Here is a 27,976-nt window from a genome sequence, read left to right on the forward strand (position 1 = left end):
TCAATATATATCTACATTGAAATCCTGAGTCGGCTACGGATTTCTTTCCTAGTTTTACTGCCCTCTACTGGACACATGTGGTCAATGGAATTAAAAACCCATTGGGATTGGTTGAGCCTCGAAGCTACAGGAGCTCCAGCCAGGAAACCAACAAAACACCAACACTGTGAATGACAGAAACTCAGAACTAAAGATTTGTTCTTACTTTATGTTGGAAATACAACACAATTTGAATACGTTTTAAAGAGAATTTCAATGAAAAGACACGTGTGATAATGTAGGCCATCATTGTAAATAAGAATTTGTCCTTAACTGACTTGCCTAGTTAAATAAAAGGTAAATACAAAAAGACAAAACTTAAATGATAACAAAAGTGTTTTTTCTTTCACTGTAATATTGAAGTTTTAATGCTCCAAAACTTCAAAAGACACATTGAATTCAAAATGTGTTTCACTCCATTGCTGAGATCAGATTATTATTGTATTTGTTATTGTACTCTATCCTTCAAAAGAATGACAATCAATGTCCAACGGACTAAAAAGACAGCAGTTTTACTGTTTACACAACTGTAAACCTAAGATAGATATACACCATAGAGGAAAAGTGTAATATATGAAATACTAGCCATATTTAATTCTAATAGCTAGTATACTTTCCAATAGCCAACATTCATGGAAGGTAATAAAGTAGTTTTATTTTTAATTACAAAATGATAACATGTGGACAAGCATTGAGAAAAATTTTGAACAAATAACAATAGTAGCTATGGAAACATTTATGCACAACCCCAAACATTGAAATAATTATGTATAATGTGTCATGTATGTACTATAATTGGTTTTACTGAGCACATGAAAGCAAAAAGCATGCTTTCATTAAATAAAAAGTAACAAAGGCTAAATTTTAAAAAAATCCAAAGAAAACAAAGAAATACTAATAAAATAAGATTATTTGAATATAAAGTAAAACTGTTGGGGATATATATATATATATATATATATATACACACACACACACATTAACAAAATATAATGAAATAATGCAGGGTATGACTACAGGCATAAAAACATCATTTCTAAAATGGTATTTTCTCTTAAGTGCTAAGATTAGTTTTGATAAATTCATCTGATTTAAACAAATAACAATTTAAAGTGCACATCCTTGAGCTTATAAAACCTGACCAGACAAGATCCATTCAACCCTTTTCATACTGCAGATTTAGAAATATACTAGAACATAGATAAAACATCCCGAACATTGTCAGATTATTTTAGATTTAAATGTATTAATATCCTTGCTTGAACTTCGGCCTTTTTTGTTCTGTCTGTGTGAAGTCAAAAAATGAGTATTCCTGCACAACAATTTCCATTTTCTTTACTGAAAGTACATCTTTTTCCAAAATACAATATAGATTATCAACAGCAATTTATATTCTATAATTCTATAATGGATCGAATGATTTCAAGAAAATGAAAACAGTATAACAATGCTCTCCCAGACTCATTACTAAGTACCCCAGATCTGCATTAAAAGTTTAAGCAAAAAATCTACACATTTAATCTATTTACACCCAATATCAAGAGAGCACAAAACAAACAGCAAACACAATGACATTTGTCTGTCTATCAGTCAAGTTAAACAGAAAAATCCTTTGGTTTGATAAATACCCACACAGTCAGAGGAAAAGCAGGGTACAGTACTCAACACGGAACTCTTTTACATGAACAGAAAATGAGATGAAATGGAGAGCAGCATCACAGCATAAACGTTGAGATGCATTGTGGATAACTGAGATAGAAATAAAGCTAATCAAAATGGATTCACACATGAGGGAAGAGAACAGTACAACTGTACGACAGGGAAATAACGTTGGCTAATAGTTTTTTTTTTTTATAAAAAAATCTGGAATCTAGTTTGTCTGACAAAATCAAACCCCCAAAGTATTTACAAGATACGAGGTTAGAGTTTGGTGTTATGTCATACTAACCTTGCGTTGCAGATGAAATTCACATACTGTACCTAGCATACTATCTTTCACGACACCCTCCAGTCTTCTAAGCTTTGGCATCACACTGAAATAGCACTTTTACAGTACATGACAACCCACTCAAAAAAGTACAGTATGACTGTCAGGTAATGTTTCCACTAAAACCAATTCCTTATTTTTGTCTCATTTTTGACCTATCCTTGTATATACGTACAAAAACCAACAAAACAGCATATCTAGTGAGCTAACAGTTGTTCAGGTAACATGTATCGTCCAACCATCACACAGCTACGGTAGTTATACAGGTTGTAGTTCTACAGGTTGTAGTTATTCAGGTGTACAGACAGGTAAGCTCCAGTAATTCTACAGGTTGTAGTTCTACAGGTGTACAGACAGGTAAGCTCCAGTAATTCTACAGGTTGTAGTTCTACAGGTGTACAGACAAGTAAGCTCCAGTAATTCTACAGGTTGTAGTTCTACAGGTTGTAGTTCTACAGGTGTACAGACAGGTAAGCTCCAGTAATTCTACGGGTTGTAGTTTTGCAGGTTGTAGTTCTACAGGTGTGCAGACAGGTAAGCTCCAGTAATTCTACAGGTTGTAGTTCTACAGGTGTACAGACAGGTAAGCTCCAGTAATTCTACAGGTTGTAGTTCTACAGGTGTACAGACAAGTAAGCTCCAGTAATTCTACAGGTTGTAGTTCTACAGGTTGTAGTTCTACAGGTGTACAGACAGGTAAGCTCCAGTAATTCTACAGGTTGTAATTTTGCAGGTTGTAGTTCGACAGGTGTACAGACAGGTAAGCTCCAGTAATTCTACAGGTTGTAGTTTCGCAGGTTGTAGTTCTACAGGTGTACAGACAGGTAAGCTCCAGTAGTTCTACAGGTGTACTTCTACAGGTGTTTAGATATGTAAGCGCTGGTAAACATGCAGGTGTACAGCAGGCTTGGTCCAGGTGGCCACAGCTGGCGCCGTCTAGTCATCATGCTGCTCAAAACATAACGGGATGGGAAACAGTTCAGTTTCAGCAATGTCAACATTTTTGGGCTGTATTGCTCTAATCTGAATTTCTTACTGCCTTTATGCACAAACATTGAGAAAATGCTTCCCCCTGGTGGTTCCTAGGAGGACATTACTTTATTGTGGAGATTGAGAGCTGAATCCTGACTTGAGACGTAGCATTTTGGGGGAAATATTCCATTAAACTGTGTAGGGTGTTTACACAAATGTAGAAAAAAATATGCAGTAGGAAGTAGATAGAATTTGTGATGAGGAAGGTTTAGCGTCTTACCTCAACTATCTGTAATGGGTACGCATGAAGATCGGCGTGAACAGTGACACATGTTCTTCTATAAAACACAAAGTTAAGTCAATACTCGATAACAATTAGAAACAAAAACACTTCCTAACCTCAGCAAACCAATCAGTGCCCGTTTTAAAAATAGAACTACACCACTTCATAATATAGCAATATTCTCTAAGGTAGTAAACTGTATCAAGTTTTTAGGTCACATGCACAAGTTACGGTGAAATGCCTTTTTTGAAAACACAAAAACTCAACAATGCAATAATCAATAACAATGCAATTCTAGAAGAAAATAAACACACGAGAAATAAGTAATATGAAGAACACAATACGTAAGCCTACTATATACAGCAGGGGTCGGCAACCTAAAGCACGTGTGCCAGCCTTCGATACATTGATTGACATTTCCAAGGTATGTCAATCCTGATTAGCCAATGGGCTTTCATGATTTTGCAGGAGTTTCATATTATTAGTTCAGTGCAAGACAACCCACCTCACCTCTCCCACAAAATTCAAAACCAAGGCAGCATTGAAGATGAGAGATTCGTTTTCACATAGCCTTCTTTTCTTATTTCAAAAAGTGCAGGGCACAAAATGTCATCAGCAAAGAAAAACAAGGCAGATGTCCACTCATTTATTGCCTCTTTGACAAATGAATAATCTTTTGTTTTACTGATGCACCGGTCTATTTGCTCTCTTTGTTGTAAGTAAACCTGTTGTTTTGTCGGACATCAAGTGTGCGCGCATCATATTTGGAACGAGACATGAGAAAAACTTTAAGGATGAGGCGGACAAGACTGAAGGAATTAAAAAGACACAATCATCTCGAAGACGAAAGACGCGCCTGTGTCTGCCAGAACTGATGAAAGGTGCGTTACCGAGATGGTTGAAAATGTATAGGAGCAGCAAACTGTAGCGCCAAAAGACGCACCTGTGTGGTTCTTGATGAGAGTTTGGATGTGATTGACATTCCACGTCTGGCAGTTGTTGCAAGATACTGTGACTCAGAGCAGGTACGTGAGGAGCTGATTGGTCTATAAAACCTGTGCATGGTACTACTAAAGGGGAAGACGGAGCAAAAGCCTTCACAGATCATTTTGAGGAGAGAGGTGTCGATATCAAAAACATATTCACTATTACACCCAGCTACGGTGGGGAAACAAAGGATTCGGAAAGCTGGCCCGAAGATAAGATTGGCCAGGTTGCCGACCCCTGACATATAGGGACAGTTCAAATACCATATCTACAATGTACAGGGATACTGGAGTGATGGAGGTAGATATCTATAGGGGTAAGGACTAGGCAACGGGATGTAAGATTAACAGAGTAGAAGCAGCTTGTACAGTGTTTTCGGAAAGTATTCAGACCCCTTCACTTGGTCCAAATGTTGTTGCGTTACAGCCTTCTTCTAAAAATTGATTAAAGAAATAAAACATCTCAGCAATCAACATACAATGCCACATAATTACAAAGTGAAAACAGGTTTTTAGAAACTGTTGCAAATCTTTTTTTTTTACTGAAATGACTTATTTACATAGTATTCAGACCCTTTGCTATGAGTCTCGAATTGAGCACTGGTGCATCCTGTTTCCATTGATCAACCTTGAGATGTTTCTACATCTTGATTGGAGTCCACCTGTGCTAAATTCAATTGATTGGACATGATTTGGAAAGGCACACAACCGTCTATATAAGGTCCCACAGTTGACAGTGCATGTCAAAGCAAAAACCAAGCAATGAGGTCTTGTCCGTAGCGCTCTGAGACAGGATTGTGTCGAGGTACAGATCTGGGGAAAGGTACCAAAAAATGTCTGCAGCATTGAAGGTCCCATAAGAACACAGTGGAATCCATCATACTTAAATGAATGAAGTTTGGAACCACCAAGACACTCCCTATAGCTGGCCGGCCAGGCCAAACTAAACAATTGGGGGAGAAGGGCCTTGGTCAGGAAGGTTACCTAGAACCCGATGGTCTAGGTAAGAGCTCTAGAGCTCTAGAGTTCCAATGTGGAGATCTGCAGCACTCCACCAATCAGGCCTTTATGGTAGAGTGGCAAGACAGAAGTCAGTCCTCAGTAAAAGGCACATGACAGCCCCCTTGGAGTTTGCCAAAAGGCACCTGAAGACTCTCAGACCATGAGAAACAGGATTCTCTGGTCAGATGGAATCATGATTGAACTCTTTCGCCTGAATGCCAAACATCTCGTCTGGAGGAAACCAGGGACCATCCCTACGGTGAAGCATGGTGGTGCCAGTATCATTCTGTGGGGGTGCTTTTCAGAGGCAGGGACTGGGAGATTGATCAGAATTGAGGGAAAGATGAACGGAGAGATCCTTGATGAAAATCTGCTCCAGAACGCTCAGGACCTCAGACTGGTGCAAAGGTTCACCTTCCAACAGGACAACAACCCTAAGCACACAGCCAGAACAATGCAGGAATGGCTTGTGGAGAAGTCTCTGAATGTCCTTGAGTGGCCCAACCAGAGCCCGTACTTGAACCTGATCGAACATCTCTGGAGAGACCTGAAAATAGCTGTGCAGCAATGCTCCCCATCCAGTGACATAGCTTGAGAGGATCTACAGACAAGAATGGGGGAAACTCCCCAAATGTTACCTTTATTTAACTAGGCAAGTCAGTTAAGAACAAATTCTTATTTTCAATGACGGCCTAGGAACAGTGAGTTAACTGCCTTGTTCAGGGGCAGAACGACAGATTTTTACCTTGTCAGCTCGGGCATTCAAACTTGCAACCTTTCGGTTACTAGTCCAACACTCTAACCACTAGGCCTCCTGCCACTCCATAAATAGAGGTGTGCCAAGCTTGCAGCGTTATAATCAAGAATACTCGAGGCTGTAATCGCTGCCAAAGGTGCTTCAACAAGGTAGTGAGTAAAGGGTCTGAATACTTATGTAAATAACATATATATATATATATATATATATATTTTTTTTTATATAAATTAAAAATATCTAGAAACCTGCTTTTGCTTTGTCATTATAGGGTATTGTTTTATAGACTGATGAAGGGGGGAAATAATTTTATCCATTTTAGAATATGGCTGTAACCTAACAAAATGTGTCAAGGGTTCTGAATACTTTCCGACCGCACTGTATGTGAGTGGGTATGCGTGTGTGTAGAGTCCGTATAAATGTATGTGTATGTGCATATTATGTATTAAGTGATCAGATGATGGAGTGAGTGTGTAGGGTCCTGTAAGTGTGCATAAAGACAGTGCAGAAATAAAAGGTCGATGCTATTGTTCTCTATAAGGAGTGAGTAGGTGTCCTGTAAGTGTGCATAAAGACAGTGCAGAAATAAAAGGTCGATGCTATTGTTCTCTATAAGGAGTGAGTAGGTGTCCTGTAAGTGTGCATAAAGACAGTGCAGAAATAAAAGGTCGATGCTATTGTTCTCTATAAGGAGTGAATAGGTGTCCTGGAAGTGTGCATAAAGACAGTGCAGAAATAAAAGGTCGATGCTATTGTTCTCTATAAGGAGTGAGTAGGTGTCCTGTAAGTATGCATAAAGACAGTGCAGAAATAAAAGGTTGATCCTATTGTTCTCTATAAGGAGTGAGTAGGTGTCCTGTAAGTGTGCATAAAGACAGTGCAGAAATAAAAGGTCGATCCTATTGTTCTCTATAAGGAGTGAGTAGGTGTCCTGTAAGTGTGCATAAAGACAGTGCAGAAATAAAAGGTCGATGCTATTGTTCTCTATAAGGAGTGAGTAGGTGTCCTGTAAGTGTGCATAAAGACAGTGCAGAAATAAAAGGTTGATCCTACTGTTCTCTATAAGGAGTGAGTAGGTGTCCTGTAAGTATGCATAAAGACAGTGCAGAAATAAAACGTTGATCCTATTGTTCTCTATAAGGAGTGAGTAGGTGTCCTGTAAGTGTGCATAAAGACAGTGCAGAAATAAAAGGTCGATGCTATTGTTCTCTATAAGGAGTGAGTAGGTGTCCTGTAAGTGTGCATAAAGACAGTGCAGAAATAAAAGGTTGATCCTATTGTTCTCTATAAGGAGTGAGTAGGTGTCCTGTAAGTGTGCATAAAGACAGTGCAGAAATAAAAGGTCGATGCTATTGTTCTCTATAAGGAGTGAGTAGGTGTCCTGTAAGTGTGCATAACGACAGTGCAGAAATAAAAGGTCGATGCTATTGTTCTCTATAAGGAGTGAGTAGGTGCCCTGTAAGTGTGCATAAAGACAGTGCAGAAATAAAAGGTCGATGCTATTGTTCTCTATAAGGAGTGAGTAGGTGCCCTGTAAGTGTGCATAAAGACAGTGCAGAAATAAAAGGTCGATGCTATTGTTCTCTATAAGGAGTGAGTAGGTGTCCTGTAAGTGTGCATAACGACAGTGCAGAAATAAAACGTTGATCCTATTGTTCTCTATAAGGAGTGAGTAGGTGTCCTGTAAGTGTGCATAACGACAGTGCAGAAATAAAACGTTGATCCTATTGTTCTCTATAAGGAGTGAGTAGGTGTCCTGTAAGTGTGCATAAAGACAGTGCAGAAATAAAAGGTCGATGCTATTGTTCTCTATAAGGAGTGAGTAGGTGCCCTGTAAGTGTGCATAAAGACAGTGCAGAAATAAAAGGTCGATGCTATTGTTCTCTATAAGGAGTGAGTAGGTGTCCTGTAAGTGTGCATAACGACAGTGCAGAAATAAAACGTTGATCCTATTGTTCTCTATAAGGAGTGAGTAGGTGTCCTGTAAGTGTGCATAACGACAGTGCAGAAATAAAACGTTGATCCTATTGTTCTCTATAAGGAGTGAGTAGCTGTCCTGTAAGTGTGCATAAAGACAGTGCAGAAATAAAAGGTCGATGCTATTGTTCTCTATAAGGAGTGAGTAGGTGTCCTGTAAGTGTGCATAAAGACAGTGCAGAAATAAAAGGTCGATGCTATTGTTCTCTATAAGGAGTGAGTAGGTGTCCTGTAAGTGTGCATAGAGACAGTGCAGAAATAAAAGGTCGATGCTATTGTTCTCTATAAGGAGTGAGTAGGTGTCCTGTAAGTGTGCATAAAGACAGTGCAGAAATAAAAGGTCGATGCTATTGTTCTCTATAAGGAGTGAGTAGGTGTCCTGTAAGTATGCATAAAGACAGTGCAGAAATAAAAGGTTGATCCTATTGTTCTCTATAAGGAGTGAGTAGGTGTCCTGTAAGTGTGCATAAAGACAGTGCAGAAATAAAAGGTCGATGCTATTGTTCTCTATAAGGAGTGAGTAGGTGTCCTGTAAGTGTGCATAAAGACAGTGCAGAAATAAAAGGTCGATGCTATTGTTCTCTATAAGGAGTGAGTAGGTGTCCTGTAAGTATGCATAAAGACAGTGCAGAAATAAAAGGTTGATGCTATTGTTCTCTATAAGGAGTGAGTAGGTGTCCTGTAAGTGTGCATAAAGACAGTGCAGAAATAAAAGGTCGATGCTATTGTTCTCTATAAGGAGTGAGTAGGTGTCCTGTAAGTGTGCATAAAGACAGTGCAGAAATAAAAGGTCGATCCTATTGTTCTCTATAAGGAGTGAGTAGGTGTCCTGTAAGTGTGCATAAAGACAGTGCAGAAATAAAAGGTCGATCCTATTGTTCTCTATAAGGAGTGAGTAGGTGTCCTGTAAGTGTGCATAAAGACAGTGCAGAAATAAAAGGTCGATCCTATTGTTCTCTATAAGGAGTGAGTAGGTGTCCTGTACCTTTTCGTGAAGTCGGTGATGGAGGACTGGGTCAGAGAGCCAAGGATGCCTCAATGCTTCAGAGGCACCTATCCTCCAACTGCACAATAACACACATACACAAACACAAGCAGTGAGATAAATGTAGAAACAGATGTAAAGCTCTGTCTCTTGGCAGAGATAGATTTTAATATATTGCAAAATGTACTTTATGTGTTAAGCAATATATTATGGAATGAGGCAGATGTATGCAGGGGAGAAAGTAAGGTGGTACGGTCCGGTACGGCGTCCTGGCAAAATAAATACTGTGAGCCCTTTGACGTGATTGTTTGACAATCAGATGAAAACATCATGACCGGTTGTGTTTATGCCACAAGAAAAGCTAACACGTTGTAAAAGTTAAATGAAAAATCTTTATAATTAGGACCATAGAGATGCTATAGAATTTATAGGGATTCTAAATGTAATTCTTTGATTAGGTCCCCACGGCCGGCCAGCCCGTTAGGTAGGATTAGGCAGCCGCCTTGAGCTGCAGTTTGACGAGGGAGGCCTTTTCCGAGCTAAACTGACCAAGATGCACCTCCAACAACACATAACACCTCACGTTACTCTGTCTAAAAACAATGATAACTTCTCTCACCCAGTGGCATGAGGGCTATTTAGGTGAGCTGATGCCGCTGAAGGGCTTGGTGGGTTTGGTTAAAACCAGGGTATGAATTTAGTGAGAGTACAGTGGCTTGCGAAAGTATTCACCCCCCTTGGCATTTTTCCTGTTTTGTTGCCTTACAACCTGGAATTATAATGGATTTTTTGGGGGGGGTTGTATCATTTGAAGATACAAAATATTTTTCATTGTGAAACAAACAAGAAATAAGACAGCATTTTTGTATGTATATTTTTTTACCTTTATTTAAAAAGGAAAGTCAGTTAAGAACACATTCTTATTTTCAATGACGGCCTGGGAACAGTGGGTTAACTGCCTGTTCAGAACGACAGATTTGTACCTTGTCAGCCCGGGGGTTTGAACTCACAACCTTCCGGTTACTAGTCCAATGCTCTAACCACTAGGCTACCCTGCCGCATGCTAAACTATTCAACCCCCAAAGTCAATACTTTGTAGAGCCACCTTTTGCAGAAATTACAGCTGCAAGTCTCTTGGGGTATGTCTCTATAAGCTTGGCACATCTAGCCACTGGGATTTTTGCCCATTCTTCAAGGCAAAACTGCTCCAGCTCCTTCAAGTTGGATGGGTTCCGCTGGTGTACAGCAATCTTTAAGTCATACCACAGATTGTCAATTGGATTGAGGTCTGGGCTTTGACTAGGCCATTCCAAGACATTTAAATGTTTCCCCTTAAACCACTTGAGTGTTGCTTTAGCAGTATGCTTAGGGCCATTGTCCAGCTGGAAGGTGAACCTCCGCCCCAGTCTTAAATCTCTGAAAGACTGAAACAGGTTTCCCTCAAGAATTTACCTGCATTTAGCAGTCCTTCAATTCTAACCTGTTTCCCAGTCCCTGCTGATGAAAAACATCCCCACAGCACAATGCTGCCACCACCATGCTTCACTGTGGGGATGGTGTTCTCGGGTAATGAGTGTTGGGTTTGCGCTAGACATAGCGTTGATGGCCAAAAAGCTCAATTTTAGTCTCATCTGACCAGAGTGCCTTCTTCCATATGTTTGGGGAGTCTCCCACATGCCTTTTTGTTTGCTTATTTATTTCTTTAAGCATTGGATTTTTTTTGGCCCCTCTTCCGCAAGGCACAGCTCTGTGGAGTGTACGGCTTAAGGTGGTCCTATGGACAGATATTCCAATCTCCGCTGTGGAGCTTTGCAGCTCCTTCAGGGTTATCTTTGGTCTCTTTTTTGCCTCTCTGGTTAATGTTTTGGTGGGTGGCCCTCTCTTGGCAGGTTTGTTGTGGTGCAATATTCTTTCCATTTTTTAAATAGATTTAATGGTGCTCTATGGGATGTTCAAAGTTTTGGATACTTTTTTATAACCCAACCCTGATCTGTACTTCTCCACAACTTTGTCCCTGACCTGTTTGGAGAGCTCCTTGGTCTTCATAGTGCTGCTTGCTTGGTGGTGCCCCTTGCTTTGTGGTGTTTGCGACTCTGGGGCCTTTCAGAACAGGTGTATGTATACTGAGATCATGTAACAGATCATGTGACACTTAAATAAAGTCCCCCTGTGTGCAATCTAATTAGCTAATTATGTGACTTCTGAAGGTAATTGGTTGCACCAGATCTTATTTAGGCTTCATAGCAAAGTTGGTGAATACATATGCACACATCACTTTTCCGTTTTTTTATTTTTTTGACATTTTTGAAACAAGTTCTTTTTTTCATTTCATTTCATCAATTTTGACTATTTTGTGTATGTCCCTTACATGAAATCCAAATAAAAATCCATTTAAATTACAGGTTGTAAGGCAACAAAATAGGAAAAATGCCAAGAGGGGTGAATACTTTTGCAAGGCACTGTATGCTATACCCTTTGTTAAAGAAAAGGGCAAAAGGATACCTATTGTCAGCTTTATATTTTGAAATAAATAAATAAAAAGTATCCAGATTATATAAAGTGTTCCATAACAACTTCTTGATGCCTTATTCTAGAACCAATCGTTAAAATGCCCACAAAATATGGACTGTGATGACATTATGAATGCTGAACTGTGGCATTCAATATTCGAGGAGATAAAACATTTACTTTCCTATTCTGTCCCTGTTATTTGAGACTTTCACTGTCGGAAGAGAGATGTTTAAACCCAGGCAGCTTTAGGGAGGCGCTTCTGTTGTTGGTTTAAAAGGATCCTCCACTTTTTTTAAAATGTTTGCCTAAAATGACATACCCAAATCTAACTGCCTGTAGCTCAGGGCCTAAAGCAAGGATATGCATATTTGTGGTACCATTTTGAAAGGAAACACTTTGAAGTTTGTTGAAATGTGAAAGGAATGTAGGAGAATATAACACAATAGATCTGTTAAAAGATAATACAAAGGACAAACCAACCGTTATTTTGTATTTCTTTCTACCATCATTTTTGAAATGCAAGAGATGTAAAAATGTATTATTCCAGCCCAGGTGCAATTTAGATTTTGTCCACTAGATGGCAGCAGTGTGTGTGCAAAGTGTTAGACTGATCCAATTAACCATTGCATTTCTGTTAAAAAATGTGTATCAAGATTGCCCAAATGTGCCTAATTTGTTTATTAATAACTGTTCATGTTCAAAATTGTACACTCTCCTCAAACAATAGCATGGTATTATTTCACTGTAATTGTTACTGTAAATTGGACAGTGCAGTTCAATTAACAATAATTTAAGCTTTCTGCCAATATCAGATATGTCTATGTCCTGGGAAATGTTCTTGTGACTTACAACCTCATGCTAATCGCATTAGCCTACGTTAGATCAACCGTCCCGTGGAAGGGACACCGATCCCGAAGAAGTTTGCAACGGATGAGTAGCCAGTAGTTGAAAATTGAGTTTTACTGCCTCGGTTGAGTCTCTGTCTGGGTGGAAAGGTAACTTTTGAACGTGATATTCTTAGATTCATACGAATGTCTCATATTGAACTATTTGCAAAAATCAACCAATTTGTTTCCAACAAGACCCTGGTTTGACAATGGAGAAATATGGTAAGAATGCCTATTTCTCTGTCCATTCTTACCTGAAACTTCTATTTATTATCCACCTTTCTTGAGACACTTTCTCTTGATTGGAAGCTGTTTTTCCCCAATCAACGTACAAATAACTATAAAACAACTTTAATTGCGACATTGGTGATTTTATAAGTCTAATCAGAGTGAAAATATTAGGATACGTTATTGACATTGAACTGATTATATAGCTACTAACCAGATGTGTTAAACATTTTGTTTAATTTGTAGCATAGGCCTATGAATTGGCCTGCTATTATGTTCTGTTCTACCGACTATAAGCTGAGAAGAAAATTAGCCCAAGGCCAAACCTCTTGCCAACCCCTGCTGTACAGTATTCTAGTTTAGCGGGGATAGGAGGGGTTGTGGCAATTTTTTGTCTCGGTGCAGCAGAACGTCCAGAGCCACTCCAGGCCCATAAATATTTGGGTTGCATGCGCGTGCGCATATTGGAGGTCCCGTACCAGGAAGAAATTAAATCTACTTTCACCCCTGGATGTATGATACCTTTTATTGACGATGAGTAGTTTAGAGATGAAATCTTTGGCTTCCTCTGAGATGTCTGTAAATTCTTCCTCGTCAAAGTTCCACTGGCAGGCAAGGATGTTGTTCAGAGTCTCAGGGTTATTGTCGCCCAGGAAAGGACACAGACCGCTGAGACTGTAGAAGGAGAGGGAGAGCCTTCAGAAGGAGTGTGTGTGTGTGTGTGTGTGTGTGTGTGTGTGTGTGTGTGTGTGTGTGTGTGTGTGTGTGTGTGTGTGTGTGTGTGTGTGTGTGTGTGTGTGTGTGTGTGTGTGTGTGTGTGTGTGTGTGTTTGCGTGCGTGCGTGCGTGGGTGGGTGTGTGCGTTTACAGCATATATGTAATGACTCCCAGACTCCACATGTCGGTGTTGAATGACACAAAGTCGTAGTTGACAACTTCTGGGGCCAGGAACTCTGGGGTACCGAAATTCACTCGCAACTTCTCTCTGGGCATGTATCTGGAAATTAACACGTGTTAATTTTGAAGAGGAATCTATCAATACAAATACAATATTATAATACTCCATGCAGTGATACATCATATCATCTAAAATTATATGAATGAAACAAAGATCAATGTGAATTTGAAACCTACTTTCTGGCAAGTCCAAAGTCAATGATCTTGATTTTATTTGTGACTCTGCTCACACATAGAATATTCTCCGGCTGAATGACAACAAAAAAGGAAACCCTTCAAGGTGAAAAAATATCAAGACGCAGGTAGACAAGTGGTTATCTGTTGTGCACAATCTGTGTATTGCCCTGCTCTCAATAACATCACTGCCCCTGTCAAATACAGTGTGGTTGTTTACCTTGAGGTCCAGATGGAGGATGTACATCTTGTGCATGTGCTGAAGGCCCTCACAGATCTGCCTGATGAACATGACTGTGTCCAGCTCCATCAGAGTGTAGTTCTCGTCAATGATCCGGTCAAAGAGCTCCCCACCATCCACACTGCGATCACACACACACAAAGACATTGTAAACTCGCAGAAAAAAGGGTATGGTTAAGGTACAGTATTATTCTCTGGGGTACAAAAATATCAAAATACGCATAATGTACCTTCAGAGGTACACATATGATCTCACATGGTGCTGTTCAGTACCTTTTAGGGTACATGTGCAGATAATCTAGTATAATGGTACATTTTTGTATCCAATATTTTTTATATAAAAAGGTACAATCACTGGAGGCGTAGCTTAGTGGAGGCATGGCTATCAGTTAGTTATTTTTGCCCACCCGTGAGTGGAAGTGCTGTACCTATGGTTATGTTATGGTTATGGTCTATGGTTATATTAGTTAAAGTTTGAGCATGTCCGCTGCATGTTCTGAAGTCTTTATTAAGGCTTACATAAGATCATGTCACCATAAAGAGCTACCCTTTGAATTTGATACACTGGTGTCAGAAGTGGGATGGAGGAGAGGCGTGTACACATGAGGGACTTGGTATAGAGGGAGATGTTTTAAAAAATCCACTTAATAGAAACTAGCAGCTTTGTCGCTGTGGTGGTATTCTAAAAAGAAAAATGTGTATCTTATGTCTCTTTTAAGGTATGAACTGAAAGGGTGATGGGCGTCTTTCCATGAGGCGGTTCATTATGCTCCGTTCACATAAAAGAGACGCCGATTTGTCTCCCAAATGGCTCTTCGTTCAAAATGCTTACAAATCTACCGACAACCACTTTTTTTTAATCTCTTATGTAAATCCCAAAAAGTAGTTTACCTATCCGTTAGATTGTTAAATGCACTTTTATACATTTATTAGGCACGTCTGGTGTGGACCAGAATGACGCACTCTCCCCACTATTATTTGTTTCTACAGTGAAGATTCACTATCTACAGATAATTATCTTGTAAATTATCTGCAGATATTCGTTGCTTGAGCTCAAAGAGCAGTAGTCGCAGTATTCAAATCAGGGAACCAGATAAACGTCTCTTTCACCGATGCAATTCGGTTCCCAACATTCACCAAAAAGATGCAATCAAAAAGAGCCGTTTATTGGCGAGCGAGCCAACGCTGAAGGGTACAATTATGTACCTATAACTAAGGGTACAATGGATGTACATTACAGGGTCAATATCAAACTGGGTAAACTTACTGTGATTGTTGTAATAAAAAAAGAATAATATTTATCAAGCAAGAATTTTGCTACGAATTTCTCGGAGTGGTGAGGGGAAAAAATGAAAACTAACTGTTCAACTTTCACAACACAAGAACTGTTAGATCTCTGAAATGTTTTAACAAACATGCATTTATTGATGACTTGAGTAAAGTTAATTGAGACCCGGTACTTATATGTCTAGATATGGATAAAGCATGGGACTGTTTCAACTGTTTCTTAAGCATTGTGGATAAAGTGGCTCTATGGAAAACTGTAAGAAATAAACAAAAAACTGAACCCTGGATGAATCAAGAAATCCTTGAGGCCATTAAATGACGGAATACCACATTTTGAGACACAGAACCCTAAGGAACAAAGATAGTCAGATGATTGAAGATGCAAAAAAAAAATCACATTTTAATTGCAACATTTGTGAGAAAAGGAATAATCCTAGGAAGTTGTGGCATTCCCGAAAACAGTTAGTGATAAACAGAAACAAAGGGCAAAATCTTGGGTCTTGAGGTCAAAGGACAAATTACGCTTGACAAGGAAGTGGCAACTAAAAAATCTTAATACCATTTTCACAACAGTTGCCTCAGATTTCATTTAGAGGATACCTGGTTGTACTGGAGTTATGGGGAGGGTCGGGACCCAGGCCGTTACTCCAAGATGATTGTACACGCTGATGCATTTTCCTTTACAGCAGTGTCTCCGGCTTGAGTTGGCAAGAGACTGTTTAAACTAAACTGCTCTAAAGCTACAGGCCTCGACACTATCCCTGACAGGTTTTTAATGGTGCTGAATTTATAGCCCCCTTTGTCACCCATTTAGCAGGGAAGAGTTTCCACACATACAAAACATAATAGAGTGTTCCTATCCACAAGAAGGGCAGCAAAACACACATGGGAACTATAGACCTGTATCTATTTTGAGTGTCTAAAGTGCTGGAAAAAGTTTTATACAAATTACAGTCTGGTTTATGAAAGTCCCACTCCACTGACAAGTCTATTGTTTTCAACTGACTTTATCAGGACTTTTCTGTGGAACGATAGTGCCTGGATCTGCAGATGGCATTTGACAAGGTTGATCATAGTATCATGCTTTTGGTTTTAACAGCGGGGCCATTGACTAGGTTAGATCCTATTTATCAAGTAGAGACAAAATGGTGGATGTTAATGAAAACTTTCTAGTGCAGTGGTCACCAATCTTTTGTGAGTCAAGATTACTTTCACAGCCAAAAAGTCGAGATCTAACGTTCAGATGTTTTTTTTTTTAAACATGACTTGATTCCGACAGTTCTGTCGGAATGAGTTTTGTGCAGTAAGGCCTAATACATTATCACAGCATATTGGTTTTATGCCTGGCCTGCCAATATTGTTCTTCTCAGATCTTATTATACTTCAGAATTCAAACTTTAATAACAAAATAGATCAGTTGCTGTGGCACTTGCAAGGCACAGCTTTTTTATTTTACTGGTCTGATGGTACCTGCATCTCATGGTCATGGTGCTTTTAACTGTGAACTCGGAAAAATAGTTTCCCACAATCGGATCTCGTTGTTTTCCCTCAGAGATCCCAATTGTCTTAATAAACACACTGAAGTAAAAAGTCCGAGATTTTGTTTAGAACACAGCATTAGTCTTAGAAGTATTCCTTTTCTCAGGTGAGACTGACCAGAGAGAGGGGACACAGTTTTCCACCTGATTAAGAAACTCGAGTCGCACCGCATCTGCCTCAGGCACAAATTCATGTTGTTCCTATGACCAGAGAAAGTGAAATACTCCTCGATATTAAAATATACATGAAGAGCTGCTAATAATAATAAAAATGCAGGGCTATCGATACACTTGGCTACTCATTTATTGCAGGGTGAGTGGAAGTAAAGAGAAGCGCGTTTGATTTTTTGTAATATTGTTGAATAAAAAAACAGTGTTGAAAGTGCTGATTAAAACTTAGACATGAACTCACTCCTAAAAACAGCAGCTCTTTGCCACATTGTAAATTGCTTTTGTACGTGGATGACTCTGCTCTACTGGTGTCCCATTAGAGCAAAGCCTCAATAGAAGAGATCCTTAGTACAGTTACCCAATATCAGTAAATCACATTCAGATAACACATTTAATCTGCATCATGACAAACAGAATCCATCTTATTTGGTTCCAGAGTAAAAGCTGTCAAGGTCCACTGGTTTTAGTTTCAAAGTAGGCAACTCAGTGGTTACACCAAAAACACAGTCAGGTGTGAATTGGATATGTACCTGCCTTTGCTATGACTATGGAAAATCATAACAAAGATAAACCACAAAACTACATTCCTGGACCTCAAAATATATTGATGTGACACCCTGAAGACTCTGGCAAGTGCGCTAGTTCAGTGTCATTTTGATTATACGTACACATCATGGTTCACCAGCATCCCTAAACATCTAAAGAATACAGACAGACCAGCCAAAAACAAACTGGTGAGGTTTTTACTTAAAATCCCCCCCACTCATCTGGAGGTCAAGCATTTTCATCAGCTAGAGAAAAAGGTCAAATTAATTCCACTTGCTCTGGTCCATAGAATCATTACTGACTCAGCCCCTAGGTACCTATCAAATAATTTACTTATATTAGAGATGTCCACCAGAGCCTGATATCGCCTGTTTTTAAATTCAAGAGTCTATCTGGTAACAACACCTTTTTATATACCGTTGCTGTTGAGTGGAACAAACTACCCCAGCAACTTAAAGCCATGCCGACCCCAATCTTGTTTAGAAAAGAATGTCAAAAGCTGGCTGATGATCGAGTAATATATATCTTTTTCAAGTCTTTATGTAATGTTGTTATGCTTTCGCGCCACGGAATTTAGGGATTACAATGGAAATGAGTCAGACTTTTTTGTGATATCCCTGACACTTTAAAAAAATGTATCTGTTGTGTGTGTTTATTTAACTGGCAAATGATATCTATCAATCAAATTTACCAGCTGGCGAAGTCACCGGGTAGTACAAAACAGCTCTTACACTAAAAGGGCATTATCATTTTCACAATTTCACGGTGTTATTCAAACCTCATAGTGTAGAAATGTATATAAAACACAGAAAACACAGACTGCACTGGGTCCTTTAAAGATGTGGGTTGAGAAAACATTATGAGAAGGAACATACAGCAAGGTAGAAAACCATAGAGTTTCAGTATAATGCTGATAACGTTCCTTTTCATTCTGTGGAGGGAACGTACTATTCCAGCACCAGGATGATATCATTCCTGGACTCGTAGGCGGCGTAGAGCTGGATCAGGTTGGCGTGGTCCAACTGGTTCATGACCATGATCTCATTCTTGACCACCTCCTGCATGCCGAACACACACCAACCACACAATGAGAAGTGTCAGATGTTCACTCACAGCTAGCAGGCAAGGTACGGCTTCTCTTTTTCTGGGTCAAATTAAAAACATCTGAGGAAATACATCCCCCATCATCGTAGCCTGAAGTGGACTTAGAGCATTATGTTCCCATGTCTACTTCCACATTTTGAATAGGAAGCGAAGTGGGTCTGCCTTCAAAAAGTAGTTTTCAAGGAAGCTACAAGGATGTGTGGAGTTTTTTACATGCATGCAAATCATGTATTAAAAAAAAGTTGACTTTGTACCTTTTCTTTCTGACTCCGGGCTTTGATGATTTTGGAAGCTAGCGTGAGACCTGAGGAGTTTTCCATGCATTTGTGCACCTGGCCAAAACGACCCCTAGGAGAGAGCAAAGATAAGTAAGGTGTCGTCAGTTCAATGTTTCGGAGTTACACCTGTCTGGTGTAACGTTTTATGATTTATAATGGAACGTTTCAACGCAACCATACTCCCTCGACAGGGGTCAGAAAGACTTGCCAATACTATCACCTGTAAGTCACAAATCCTAGAATGTTACACATCAAGATAATACATCCCCCTGAATTGATTGGGATCTCACGGTCAGAACTTGAACTATCACAACTATTTTATCAGTATGTCCTCAAATACAAAATCAGATCTCTTCCAATACAGGAAAGTAATATCATTTTGTGAAGGTATTGTATTTTTTATTGATTTCTCCTATAATATAACTTTGAAGCTATGAACCAGGGGCGAGGAGAAGAGAGGAGAGTTACACAACTGAACATTCTGCCCACTGAACAGGCAATTAACCCACTGTTAACCCACTGTTCCTAGGCCGTCATTGAAAATAAGAATTTGTTCTTAACTGACTTGCCTAGTTAAATAAAGGTTAAATAAATAAAAATGCTCACGGTCACAATGGCATCTAGGATTTGATTACAAGTAACACTTCCCTTGGAACACTTACCCTCCTAGAATCTCAACTCTGTTGATGGTGTAGAAGTTGTTGATCTGGTTTGGTTTGGCCGACACTATCCGATGGTTGAATGGAGCTGGTGGAGGAGGACTTTTGTCTAAAGGGAGGTATGAAATACATAAAAATATATTCTTATTTATTTATCCTTCATTTAACCAGTGAAGTCATTTTGAGATTGATATCAAGTGAGCCCTGGCAAACAGTAGCATGGAGGGGAAATATAAGCTGTATTGTTAATCAGTTAAATTAACATGTGCTCTTGTAATGGTACCTCAGGATTGTCATAATCAAGTTATCACCCTGTGCTTACTCACACCCTGTGGTGAACATGACAGAAGATACAAGGTTGGTTATGCAAACTTCAGTTCTCTCTTACTTTGCTACTCCGAGAGAGCATGCTTTTCTATCCAAATCCAATAAGGATATGAATATTTTCTACAGAAAGAGATCATTTCCACCATATCAGCAATCTATTGGATTTCATATTATGCCCGAGTCCTAAGATTTGTTTGCGTAATTCCAGTCTTCCACTGAGATCAATGTGTGATTTATGAAATCGTGTGCACATTTCAAATGAATAAGATTCCGCCCACTTACCACCTTTGCGCCAGACTTAAAGCCACGGTACCCCATAAAGATGCTGGTCCTCACCAATGAAGAAGGTTTCCCCGGTAGACTGCTTGACTTCTGTGGCCTGATCTTTCCCCAGCCTCTTCTTCCGCTCCACACGGATATCCACCCCGTCTGCCTTGAAGACGCCCCATCCCTCATCCTCATCCTCTGGTCCCTCTGCTCCTTCCTCCTCCTTCCTCTCCCCCTCCCTCTCCTCCTCCTCTCCTTCCTCTACCCGACACTTCTTGTGGTCCTCTACTCCCGGGTCTTCCTCCATCACCCGACGCTTACTGCCGGTGCTGCCTTCCTCCACCTGGTCCTGTTTTGCTGCCTCCAGAGACAGAGAGGAAGCACTCTTGTTGTGGTCTTCACAGCTGGAACAGACAGACATGTTTTAGAAATGTTTCAGAAAATGTGGAATGCTGTTTTGCATGTGTGTGTATACGTGGAAGAGAGGGATCAGCACATAAAGCACCATTGAAGTAGGGTGAGAGAAAGGTAGAGTAAGATTGTGTGAAAAGGGGGACAAATAGAGAGAAAGATAGAAATACATTGAATGAAAGAAATAGGAAGAGAGTGAGGGGAGGAGATACTGTACCTCTCGGGAATGGAGTTGGTGTCTCCTGGAGCCTCAGGGGAGGTTGGGAGAGAAGGGATATCCTTTAACGACATATCAACAGCTTCCGATGGGCCTTTAGAGAGTGTAGTGTCCCCCACTTTCTCCTTCTCCCCCTCTTTTTCCGCTAGTCTTCCATCCTCCTCGGGCTTCTCTGTGGTTTTCAACAGCTCCTCCTTTTTCTCCTCTTCCTTAGATTCATTAACAAGGTGGTCTTCCTTCTCCTTTTTTACAACCTCCTTCTCCTTCCTCTCTTCCACTTTTAGTCCATCTCCTGCAGCCTCCTCCTCAGACAATGACTCCTCTTCAGTCACAGGGGCCTTGGGGCCCTCGAGGATAAGGTCCAGCAGGTTTGGGCTGAGGGAACCCTCTGAGGCCCCTCCAGGTCCAGCCTCCAGGTCCAGGAAGCCATCAGGGGTGAGGTGCTGCTGCTGCTGGTAACCTGATGATGATGATGATGATGATCTCTCTGCATTCTCCCTGTTGAGCTTCTGCACCTCCTCTAGTAGCAACACCTGCTTCCTAAGGGAGATGGTATCTGCAGAGGAACAAACAGAACGTCAGAGGGTATATAGTTCAAATTAATTCAACCACCCGCCTGAACGTCACTTTGGTAACTTTAATCAGACAATTGCACAATGCCTCAGAATGTCAACACACTCCTAGTACCCTCCTCAGAGGACGGCAAGTGGTTGTCTGATGTTTCCGTCTGAACTTTTGAGCTCTTTGATGTTTCTGTGTCATGATATACTTGTTAGTACAATACTGTTGTTTACGTCTGACAGGAAGAGTGTTGTGACTTGCCAGTTCCCTTTCCTTTGGCTAAAAAGAAAGTATCGATTTTTCCTCTCCCGCTCTCGAAGCTTTCAGAACAGGTGTTGTTTACATCTCACATGTTACATGTTGTGAGTGCTGCTGTGTGTGATTTAGGTTGTTTTGACTAATAAAGGTCACTGTGTGTGTGTGTGTGAGTGGTGTATGGCTGTGATGTATTGTTGTGGTGAGCACCTGCTGTGTCTGGGGGCTTCTTCTTCTTCTGTGCTTTCAGACCCGACTTCACCTTCCCATCCTTCTTCTTGTGATCTTTTGGCTAAAGGAAGGGAAGGACGCGATATAAGATCATTGTGCTCTGCATTTGGTCTGCATGTCAACATTCCTTCAAATGAGGTCAGGTATGTATATTTCCTTTAAACCACTACCAGAATGCAATTACAATATCTACTGCTCAGAAACGTCATGAAAACATGTTTTCTTTGAGCAATTTAACACATACAAAGTTCGCGGTGGGTTTGCTGTTTGCAAGGAAATGATTTGGTCTGTGGGGCGTTGTTGTCTTGTGACTGTGAGTGGTCTCCGGGGAGCTGGGTTGCGTTCACATGCAGGGTTTATCATCCCTTGAGTACCTTTAGTGGCTTTAGTAGAGGTAGTTTTCTGTTAAGAAGACCGACAGCATGGCAATGTTAGTTGGACAGGGTGAATGGCATACAACATGAGATGGATAAAGACATAGTTAGGAAGGGTAAGGAGGAAGGGTGAGGGGTGGTGAGGGGGGGTAAGTTACAACTTAACAAGAAAAATGGAAACAATACATGAAAGAGTAAGGAAGAATTACATTAAAGTGACCGTCAAACATATAACATATAACTTATCAGTTGTTTTATTCAGGGCAGCACTCTGATACTGCATTAATATGCATCAACATAAAGACAAACTTTGTTTCAGTCAAAGCATGCTGTTGATTGCACACAGCAGATGAATGGATAGGGTGTTACATACGTACGAGGCTGTGAATTTATAGCACATCACCCGTCATAGTGAGTAATAGCATGCAATGCCAACCCTGAGCGGAAACATTTCGCGCAACCAACCAAACAAGTCTTCTCAAACAGACTTCAGTAAGGCGGGGCTCACTAGTACCACAGAAAACGCTCCAGTCCTTTTATGAGCAAGTCAACATCTTAAAAAATGTCTCTTGAGGGACTCGTAGTTGTTGGTTGTGAGGTAAGCACTGCTCAGTAGTAAGGCAGAGAAGATATTTTGAGGAGAGGGTTTCCACAGTGACAGCAGTGTTTCTTCCTGAAGGACAAATCTAAGGATAGGGGGGTTGGGTACAGTGTGTGTGTGTGTGGGGAGGGGAGGGGGGGGGGGCTAAAGTGACAAATGTCTGTGGTGGACAGACATCTCATACCTTGAGTTGATGGGAGCTGGCCAGAGGCTGAAGGTAGAACCTGACGAAAGCTCTGACGACAGCGAGAATTCCTGTCGATCTGAGTCATACAGTAGCCAATAGCCAATCGCAGAGGTATGGATGCTGCCATAACATGTGGACTTATAAACAGTAAACATCTGGTTTTCAATGATACAGTATATTCAACCTAGCTTCCTTTTCCCCTGAAAACCGGATTGTAGGGACCCCGCTCAGATGTTTCTCTTACACCTGCTACGTTAGGTCAGGACTTACATGACCTCCGAGTTTCTGTTTGAGTTTTAACCTCAAATCAAGCTGAAAAGGTTATGTCTGTATCAAATGAGTCTGTTTTGTGCTGGAACTGTGTTGAAATGGAATGACCCTTATCGAACCAAGTAAGGGTCTGACTACATTAAAATGTTCCGATACCAATACCTATTTACAGTACCCCTTTCCTTATTCCCTAGTTCCTCTACTTCACACTACTCTGCACCATGAAATGTGGAAACTCGTTCGCTACACTGTCTATGCTTGATTTGATTTTTTTAAATAAAATAGATCCTGCAGGTAATATACCCTGGGCATGAAAACAGATACCCGCCTGGCATCTACCCTTGTGCCAATGATGGAGAGTGATGGGGTACATATAACTCCCGCTTAAGGCTTCAATGCCAAACACTACTACCCATTGACTTTCAGTGTCTGTGCCTAAGACCACCCCTCCGCATGTTACTGCTATTCACATTGTATCAACAATTTCAAGTGCTTGTTGAAGTTGGAAGTGACTGCCCTTTAAACTCAGAGGAATTGGGTGTAAAGTTCATCTTCCACAACACAAACAGTGCCACACATTGTGTAACCCCGTGCAGTAGACAGTATGAATCAAATTCCTCTCTTTCTGTTATCTATTCAGTCCAGTACCAAATCTAGTCAACCAAATGCTTATACTAACTTCCCTAAGATAAACAAATATATTTATTGTCACATACACCAGCTAGCTTCAGCCATAGTAGTACAGCATCAATGAAGTAAAGTAGGGTTAAGTGCTTTGTTCAAGGATAAATCAACAGATTTTCACCTTGTCATCTCAGGTATTTGAACCAGAAACCTATCAGCTACTGGCCCAATGCTCTAACCACTAGGCTCTCTCTCACCCCTGTCGCTACCTGTTGCCACCTGTTGCCAATGAGTCATTAACCAGTTAGATCCCTATTTAAGCCACATGCCTGCTTCTAGTACAAAGGCAAATACATTCTACCTGTCCAGCACTCCATCTCCAAGCAATACTATGAATCTGAAAACAGCACCTACAGCATATAGCAACTGAAATCAAATCAAATTGTATTAGTCACGTGTGTAGAATACAACAGGTACCTTACAGTGACATGCTTACTTATGAGCCCCTAACCGACAGTGCAGTTTCAAAAAATATAGAATAGAACGATATAGAACCACTCAACTATTAAAAACTCTCCCCTATACAGGTCCATCCTCGTCTTCCTATTTTGAGCCAACCTCTGTGACATGTATCATACAGTGTTAAGTACAGACATTTAGATCAATGGCTGTTTGACACTGTTACTATGGCGGGAGGTAAACAATGTACATGGGGGGTTGCCTTGAATCAGAGCTTGGAGAAGCCTAATTACCATGACTAAACGGTCACGTGGAATGAAACTGCCATCACAACTTGTGACCGCCGGTCTGGTGGTAATACAGTCACAGTAACAAGCCTAGCGGTGGAAAGTTCCCCACCAATTTTACCACTGTGTATAGGCTTTGGCACCTTCCATACAGTATGGCATACTATGCATGGAACTATAAAACCAGTGAAGATCGCTATAAACCAGTGGAGATCACTATATAAGTCATATTGGTTTGACACATCTTCCAGTACTGCATGAGGAAAAGTAGCATGAGCAAAGCCACAATCCTTCCTGAGGAAACAAAGCTCAACTTGACTAGTCAGCTTTGCTGCTCTGATCATTTTCCTCTGCAGTGGCAAAGTCATAAAATTAAATGAAATCATAAACCAAACATGACAACATGGAACGCCATGTCTACCTCCGAACCTATATACAACTGTGCAAATTTGTTTAAGGACATGTAACTTGCAGGTCCATGAGGGAACAGTGAACCCAGCAATTCATCTAACCTAAGATGCCGTCACATCCATATTGTCAATCCATTCTAAAAATATGAACGCAGTTCACATTAACGTATCCAAGTGCCTTAATAAAGCAACCTTTATATAGTCTACATAGACCTGCAAAAACACACCCCTTTGGTTAGCGCGGTGTCATGACGTTGGCCTGGGGGTAAGGTTTAAGACAGTCATAAATACCTCTTACCCCCTTTTCCCTTCTCCAACCTACTGAGGTTACATTTAAAAAAAACCTTGGTTAACATAGAGATTCTGGGAACATCAGTATGTGGGGGGAAATGAACAATATTCTGGTAATCCGAACAATTGAACATATGCAGTGGTACTTAATGAATATGATGTCAGTTCGGTTGTCATCTGAGACATTCTCATCGATGATAAGATGACATAAACACTACAGTGGAAAGTCTACACATCAGAGTTATCGGATTGGAATATTAGTTCAATTTAAATGCTTGAATATGAAATTATTTGTGATGGGATGAAATGTGATTTTAGCTTCTAAAAAGTGAGATGTGGGTTTTCATAAGTTAGGGCTGCTCACTCAGTGGCCCGCCCACGTGAAGAGACAGAGATTGTAAACTATGAAACACACCCCTTTTCTCCCTTCCTATATAAGCCCTTGACGACAATAGAACTTCCTGTTCCGATGAGGTAGGATGACGATCCTATGTCAGAATGGTTCAGAAAATAACTACAGGACGAAGCCAACATCAGCAGGAGCTTTGGTTGCGAATGGTATGAACTTTGAACTGTTATTCACTACAAAAGTGATACCTCCTAGCTGTTGAGTTAGGGACCGCAGCTGCAAATGCAGGTTAGGAAGGAACAGACAGAGTATCCCGTCTATTACACAACGACGTTACTACAACATATCCAATTGGCAACCAGAGACATTCTTCAAAGGACAGAGGACTCGGTTTGGCCACATGGCCTTCAATCTACCACCAACCTACTGAAGCGCAGCTCAGAGTAAATATTTATTGCATTTTCCTTTTCCAAATGGGCGGTAATTTAGAATGCATAAGATACTGTATTTACGATAGCACAGCTCCGCCTTTGTTCCTGTCTTCCCGCTCTTTCACTCAACCCAGCCCCTTTTCCGTTGTGTAACAATTCGTCATATCTATTCCGCCCGCAGGGACGTTTTCCTATGACGTAATTTGTAATCAAGTTATGATTTAATTATGTGTATGTGAATTATGTGTGATTAGTTAGGTATTTAGTAAGTAAATGATTAAACCCAATTTTGTATGCTGATTCAAATTGTTAGCCAGGGTTCTTGCAGATAACCAAGAATTTACAACTTTCAGATGAGACTGAAGTAAGATGAAGATTAATGTTGACTGCTATGGATGTAAAATATTACTAGGTCTTTAAGAGTTTATTCAGAAGATAACAGCTCTATAAATATTATTTAGTGGTGCCCGACTCTCTAGTTAATTACATTTACATGATTAGCTCAATCAGGTGATATTAATTACGGAGAATTATTTTATAGAATAGCAAGTCATATCACATAATCCGGCATAGCAGTTAGAACTCCCAGTCTCACCTTGTCGGTCTTCTTAGTAACTGAGCTCTTGCTCTTTTCTGCGGACGATTGCCTCTTAATAGCCATCTTGAGGTCTTTTGACTTGGAGGCCTTGTGTGCTGCCGGACCCATAAACATCATCTCCATAACCCGGGGGCTCTTCATCGTTTCCCCAATGAATCTGATGACCTGATGTATGCTGAGGACCAGCTTTTCCATCCCGTCCAGCTTCTCAGCCTGCTTCTCCGAGCGCTGGTCCAGCACTGTCATGATGGAGCTCATCTCCTGACACATCTCTCTCACCTCGCCCCCCATGCCCGTGCCCTGGGTTTGAGCCAGGGCCGGTGATAGAGTTCGGGCTCTGGCAGGCATATGGATCTCTTCCTTATCCACCTTCAGTGTTTCCATGTCCCTCTCTATACTGTCAATGTCCTGGGACATTCCATCCAGCCGGTTGAGGACCTTCTCCTGGATGTTGATGAGTTTGTCCATCTTACTGTTCAGAGACTCAATGCGATTCTGAATGAGGTCCAAGCCGGCACCATTGCAATCGGTTACGTTATCCATCGTGCTTGGCTTTCTTGAGGTTGAGTTATAGTTCACTACCTTGGAACTCATGATAGAATCATGTTAGGACGCCCAATCGAAACAGAAAAACGGTCACGGAAAGATTGGTGACCAATGTCCGTGAGACAGACGGGGAACCTTTTTTGGAAAATGTAGCCAGCCTTATCCCTCTGTGCTCATCTTCAAGTGTACAGACAATCTGATCTAATGACGGAAACGGGAATGAAATGCCAATATCTCGATGAAAAATAAACAAGTGAACAAAATTCAAATCCATGAAGAGTAAAACAGAAAGATACAGCTAGTAATGGTCACGGTAATCTGTGAGATTGTCCCTATGCCCCTATGTCGCTCACCCACAGTTTGACACCTCTGTACTTCTCCCTACTGGAGGTGGTATTAAGAATGGAATAAGCTGACCTCCCTAAATGTAAACAGAACAGCCAACGTCAGCAGGGGAGCAGCAATGGGGGCGGAGGGCTGTGGGTGGCTGTGACGGGCAGGGGTTCGGCTCTGGAGGGGCTGTCAGACAAATGCCCACGACCGTCATCAGTCGCTGGCCCGCCTACCAAGTTTCAAAATGGCCAGTGTACACAGTCCCTCTCTCTGAGGCAAAGTGAAAGGTTGTCTGGGATGATGCTAAACGCTTTGGGTTTCTTTGACTTTATTTGCATGTAAATTAGTAGACTTTTCAGTCTGACTTGGTGGTTTCACAATG

General features: G+C 40.7%; 1 protein-coding gene across 1 annotated transcript; it reads right to left on the reverse strand.

Annotated features, from left to right (window-relative positions):
* Positions 1-674: 674 nt before the first annotated feature.
* LOC135558806 (myosin light chain kinase 2, skeletal/cardiac muscle-like) lies at positions 675-27,637 on the reverse strand. The gene is made up of 14 exons (XM_064992945.1): positions 26,713-27,637; positions 21,814-21,895; positions 20,788-21,343; positions 20,229-20,563; positions 19,569-19,674; positions 18,883-18,976; positions 18,473-18,582; positions 13,962-14,103; positions 13,745-13,815; positions 13,479-13,607; positions 13,134-13,286; positions 8,986-9,064; positions 3,279-3,336; positions 675-2,974 (listed from the first exon to the last, which is right to left on the reverse strand). Exons 1-13 carry the CDS (start codon positions 27,307-27,309, stop codon positions 3,280-3,282), a joined length of 2,511 nt encoding a protein of 836 aa, XP_064849017.1. The 5' UTR covers positions 27,310-27,637; the 3' UTR covers positions 675-2,974; position 3,279.
* Between the last annotated feature and the right edge of the window lie 339 nt (positions 27,638-27,976).

Source organism: Oncorhynchus masou, chromosome 17 (assembly GCF_036934945.1).
Source record: "Oncorhynchus masou masou isolate Uvic2021 chromosome 17, UVic_Omas_1.1, whole genome shotgun sequence".
Lineage (NCBI taxonomy): Eukaryota > Metazoa > Chordata > Actinopteri > Salmoniformes > Salmonidae > Oncorhynchus > Oncorhynchus masou.

Excerpts from the sequence above, each read along its gene's own strand:
- LOC135558806 (XM_064992945.1), bottom strand. The coding sequence starts at position 27,309 with ATGAGTTCCAAGGTAGTGAACTATAACTCAACCTCAAGAAAGCCAAGC. Across the intron at positions 21,344-21,813 it reads GAAGCCCCCAGACACAGCAG|ATACCATCTCCCTTAGGAAG; the intron begins GTGCTCACCACA and ends GTTCCTCTGCAG. Across the intron at positions 18,583-18,882 it reads CCCGGAGTCAGAAAGAAAAG|GAGGTGGTCAAGAATGAGAT; the intron begins GTACAAAGTCAA and ends TTCGGCATGCAG.